This window comes from Apis dorsata, unplaced genomic scaffold (genome assembly GCF_000469605.1).
Source record: "Apis dorsata unplaced genomic scaffold, Apis dorsata 1.3 scaffold_884, whole genome shotgun sequence".
In the NCBI taxonomy this organism is placed as follows: Eukaryota; Metazoa; Arthropoda; class Insecta; order Hymenoptera; family Apidae; genus Apis; species Apis dorsata.
Genome location: NW_006264000.1, coordinates 110601 through 115929, shown reverse-complemented (window position 1 = coordinate 115929; position 5329 = coordinate 110601). Strand labels below are relative to the sequence as shown.

Genomic DNA, 5329 nt, shown 5'->3' with positions numbered 1-5329 from the left:
GAAACTCCACTCTGGTATCTCCGAGTTCCATCCTTTTATATCTCGAACATTGGTATGTATATTAGTAAGTTGCATAATAAATTGGAATAATGGGTAGAAGAATTTGAATATTAGACAATTTTGATTCAAAAATATATAATGATTGTTGAAAATCATCAAATTTTGAATAAAAATTTTTACGTTAATTTATATAAAGTAAATATTAAAATTTCGCGACATAAAAATACATAAAAAAAAATTTATGAATTATCTGATATCATAAAATTTGAAAGAATTGAAAAATTGAAAATTTAATCTGAAAAAAAAAATATATATATATTTGTTTTGCTCTTTTCTCTTAAATATTAATAAATATCTGTTAAGATTCTTTCAATTTTATCTTTCCAAAGAAGCTAAAATCAACAATCAAATACTTTCGCATGCCATAGGGATTGGTTTGGATATTAGAATAGCTGCAAATGCTTTAATCTTTATAGAAATAATAAAGTTTTTATATGTGTACATACACATATATATTATTTTTACAATAATTTGATATTGTAAAATAAAATAAATATAAGTAACAATAATAATAACAATGAAAGAACGTAAATTTTTTCAAAAATAAAAAAAAATTGTACACACATGTTAAATTTCTTAATGCTTTAATAGAGAAATGGTTCCGCCTTAGAAATGTGATTTATGATCAAACTCTGAGAATGATAATTTGTTTACCGAGCAAACCTGCAAAGAGGGTTTCTCCCACTCTTTCATATTCTCCACGCTTTCTCCGTCGTTCGTTCATCGTAATATGTATATACCTTAGGACGCGAGTCGTATGAATTTCCATGGCACGATCGCGTCACGGCTTCGACCACTTCACACCTGTTATTATTATAAAACTCTGTCGGATGGTGTTTTCGATATGCGCGTGCGCAATTGCGCTATAACATCGTCAAAACATATCACGAGTCACGCGCAATTAATCTTGATTATCATTGATTTTGTATCGTTTCATATGAACTTGTTAGAATTAATTCTCAGTATTATATTCCTTCTTCGATTTTATTATGTAATATCAGAAATTGTACTTCTCGAACACATGAATTATGGATGCTAAGATTTTGACTTCAAACTTAACCTCACTCTTCATAACATGAAGAATCAAATTTCATCTCGATTCAACACATGATGAAAAGTATGAAAAATATGTACGTATTTTTTTATATAATTTAATCAAATTTTATTATATCGATTTTTAAGATTTTTTATATTGTTTGAAATATTTGAAAATATTATTTGAATTATTAAGTTTAACATATATTTTATTTCGAAACGATTGGTAATATCAAAAGATTCATTTAAATCAATCATAACTTATAAAAGAAAGTTAAGTTATCGTAACATTACGGATATAATAGTAATTTCATTTACTTAAATAAATAAATTTTGTATTTATATTTGTAGATTTTTATTTGTTCTTTTTTTTTCTGTTTATAAATTTAATAGTATTGTTCTTTGAATATGTCTATAGATATTGCAATTTGTAGGTGAGAATGACGGAGATATAGAGCGTTCAATTTATGAAGTGGTTATGTTCGAGGTTTGATTAGATGTTTGTTTAGGCTGGGAATTGCTCGGATGTCGGTAAGTGTTTGAATTCATACGGTACATAACTTCTGGTTTTATTATGCTCGTAACCTTGAACGTCCTTGTACGATGAACCCATATATCACGCTACTCTCTGCAACTCGGGAACAAGGTCAAAGCATGTACATTTGCAGCAACTTCTTTTATCGCTTTCGCTTTCTGCGGCCGATGATCATACTTATAGCGTGATATTACTTTTTGCATATTAACAGTATTATTCAAAATATAATAATCGTTATCAATGTAATCGTGTGATCAATGATTGTTTTTCCTCGGTTTAATAAATAGTTAAATAAATTTAATAATTAAAAATCGATAAATTTTATAAATAGAAGAAAGAAAATTATATTTTACATTATTATTTAATTTTTACGATTCTATCGATCGAGAAGCCAATTTTCTACAATTTATTAAATTATCTTTCTATCCATTTTTTAACTATGATACTACGATAAAAAGAAAAAATACAAATAATCATTAGTTATAGAATTCTAATTTTTGAGATAAATAATTTTTCTTCCATTCTTGGATTGTTCTCTTCATTTTTGTTTTCATCTTCGTGACCCTCATGAAAAAGAAAGAAAAAGAAAGAAAATAAACGTTGCTCGATATCGGCTTCGACTGTCACGAAAATCCGGATTGGTCGCGGCGACTGGCGATCGCATAATGGGCACGGGAGCGATGATAATGGGCGCGCGCAGCGTCTTTCGAAACTTCCTATCGGCCGGTGACGTCGTCGTGTACATCCTGTATAAGTACATACGTATATGTGTGTGGCATCGAGTATCGGTATTAGGGCGGAACGAACAGAGGGTGTATACACGCGATGCTTGTATACGTCGCAAACCCACGCACACTTATGCACACCCACATATATCTATACACTCTTTCCTTGACGTGTGCATGTACATTACCTAGCAAAAATTTGAAATCACTTTCTCGGTACCTATATAAAATCTTATATAAATTTTTCTAATCATTCGAAATTAATTCTATGAATATTACTTAGATGATATAAAAATATATTATAGTTACCATAAAGATATCTGTGCTATCTTTGCACTATTATTATTAAAACTATACAAGTTGTAAATGAGAAGTTATCATAATGATTACAACTCTTTCCTTTCTTTTATATCATTTTCTTAAATATATCATATCCATTCTTCATCTTAATATTCTAGTACAAGAATTTACCATTCGAATTTTATCAAGCAATAATTTTTCTTCCTGTAATAAATTTTTTTCGAAATTCCATCGTAATAGATAATAGAATAAAAATTATGAATTTTGTTATCGAAATTAAAATAAATTCACTGATTTTTATCAATTTCTTTCTAAGTTCTAACTTTTTCCCCTAGATTTTTAAAATCGTATCAACTTACAGCGATTGGAAACTTTTGTTCGATAGTGTATATCCGCGATGTCGACGCGACATACACCGCGTTCCGAAAGGCTTCCTGCCATATTCGAGGAGATAGAGAGTACTACACATTCGTTGGTTACACACGCGATAAAGAATCGTTCGATGGGCGGTGGAGAGGGGCATAGACGAGCATTAACGAAATTGTTGTGGCGTCACCGATTCACCCACCCTCTGCGCACACCATCCCATACTCCTCATACTCGGGTCCCATTTTCACCCTCGTCGACGTATGTGGCATTCCTGAAGTCCTCGGCCGCGATATCGCCGTAGGGTTGATGAAATTGGTACGTTGATTAAATTGTTGCTCGGAGCTGTCGAACAGCCGCGACCAGCCGCGAGTGAGCGCGTGTCCGATCGAACGGCGTATACCACGATCGACCACGTCTACCCTCTTCTCCCCTCCCTGCTCCTCGTTTAACGATGGATATTAATCTTGAGCGGAAAAGTTGAACGAAGTCGATGATTCTTTCATCAAGATTGAATAGTCGATGGGGTTGGTTTCTTGTACGTTGAATGCAATGTTGGATAGAACGATTAACCATTATAATTGAATTTTAAATTGTCAATAAACGATTAACCATTAAAGTATTTTATTTTGAACCTATGTAAGGATCAAGATATTTATAATATAAGTTGCGATTGCGACGATTAAAAATTCGTTACACAGAAAGATAAGAGGATAAAAAGAAAGTCAATTTTTGTAATAAATCATGGCGGATATCCAACGACTTAGAGGAGGATCTTGAACTACAGATATGCGAAAAAATTCGGGTCGATGTCAGGAATCGCTTTTGAGATTTGCTTTTTTCATTTTTTCTTATATTTTTTGTCTACTCGCGTGCGGTTAATTGTTTGATCACCAATTAAAGATAATTTAATACTCTTTGTAGAAGTTTCTCATTCTATTTCTTTTTTCTCGCTTTTCTAAAAAAATTAAAAAAAAGAATTATAACATAAAGAAGAATTTTCAATTCGTTTACAATTTTATTCTCATATATTTCTTTACCGTATCGCGTAATTAAGTGATTTTATATGAAATACAAAATTTAAAGAATAAAAAAGAAGGGAAAAAGAAATTTCCTTAGCCGTAGAAAGAATCTGATAAGCGATTTAGTATTAACTTAAAAATTCGAGGCACGCGTTTGAAACACGCTGTATGAGGCGATCTTTATTAAAGTCGGCCCGGCTCGCTAAAGGGGATGGCAGATTTAAACCTTTCTCCATCGTACCAATTCTATGACCGCGTTTATATCATTCTATGTTCCTTCAACAAGTGGAACTTCAAAAAGAAGTTACAGTTAAACGACTAAGCTCCCGCCAACGTTTTCTCTGCAACCTTGTACCACTCACAGTCACCGGTGAAACTTTTCGATTGTGACATCTCGAAAACTTGAAGATTCTCTCTCGTCTTTCGTTTCTAGAAACGTATCCTAACTTCTTCTATACATATCTATTCAACATATCATTAATTAATTATTTTATCAAGCGCTCATAAAAAAACTAACGATCCAAATTTTCTCTCACTTTTCAAAATGAAAATTCGTTAAAGAAAATTATTAAAAACCCATAAAAATTTCATAAAGCAAAATTTTCGAACTCGAGGAATTTTAAAAAATTCTGAATTCGCGAGCGATCAAAATATATCGAGGAACGAATCTCTCTGCTCGAACTAATTAATCGACGAGAAGAGGACGTTCGAGACCGATATACACTGGACAAAACTTCCAGCCTCGAATATCCTCGCGAGATTACATAAATGCGGCGCGTTTATTCAAAGAGGATCAATCGTCCGGATAATCCGGCATCCGTTGAAACTTCCGGCAAAGTTTCTGCGAATCCGCAGCCACGTACGAAACAACAGGGAAAGAGAGAGGGAACGGGAGCGAGAAGCGAAGCGGGAGGTGGAGAGCTCATGAATGAACGAGTACGCGGCAAGTTTCCAGCGTGCTCGAAACAACATGTACCGGGGATCCATTTCTTAGCGCGACAACGGGAACGATCGCGCGACCGTTTTCAAACTTTCAAGGGCTGAAACTTGGTGGTAATGGCGACTGCGCGCACACGTATATACACACGTATGCATTGGAAAAAATTGAAACGTTCGCACGATTCACGGAACGTGGCAACTATTCGGCAAATTATTTATCGCGTGCGACTTCCGGCTGAACCTATTTTGTTTCGTAACCGGTTGAATTTACGGAGGAGGTTATTCTTGGTGTTAGGTCGAGGTCAAGCGGTCGAAAGTATTTTCGGTCGGATTGGTCGGATCGGGTT

General features: G+C 33.6%; 1 protein-coding gene across 1 annotated transcript in view; it reads left to right on the top strand.

Annotated features, from left to right (window-relative positions):
* Positions 1-681: 681 nt before the first annotated feature.
* Positions 682-5329, top strand: part of LOC102676250 (dynein regulatory complex subunit 7-like) — a 45575-nt gene continuing 40927 nt past the window's right edge. The window contains exons 1-2 of the mRNA XM_031514085.1: positions 682-1190; positions 1530-1626. Coding sequence (XP_031369945.1) covers positions 1621-1626 — 6 coding nt within the window. The 5' untranslated portion in view covers positions 682-1190; positions 1530-1620. The remainder of the gene's footprint in view (positions 1191-1529; positions 1627-5329) is intronic.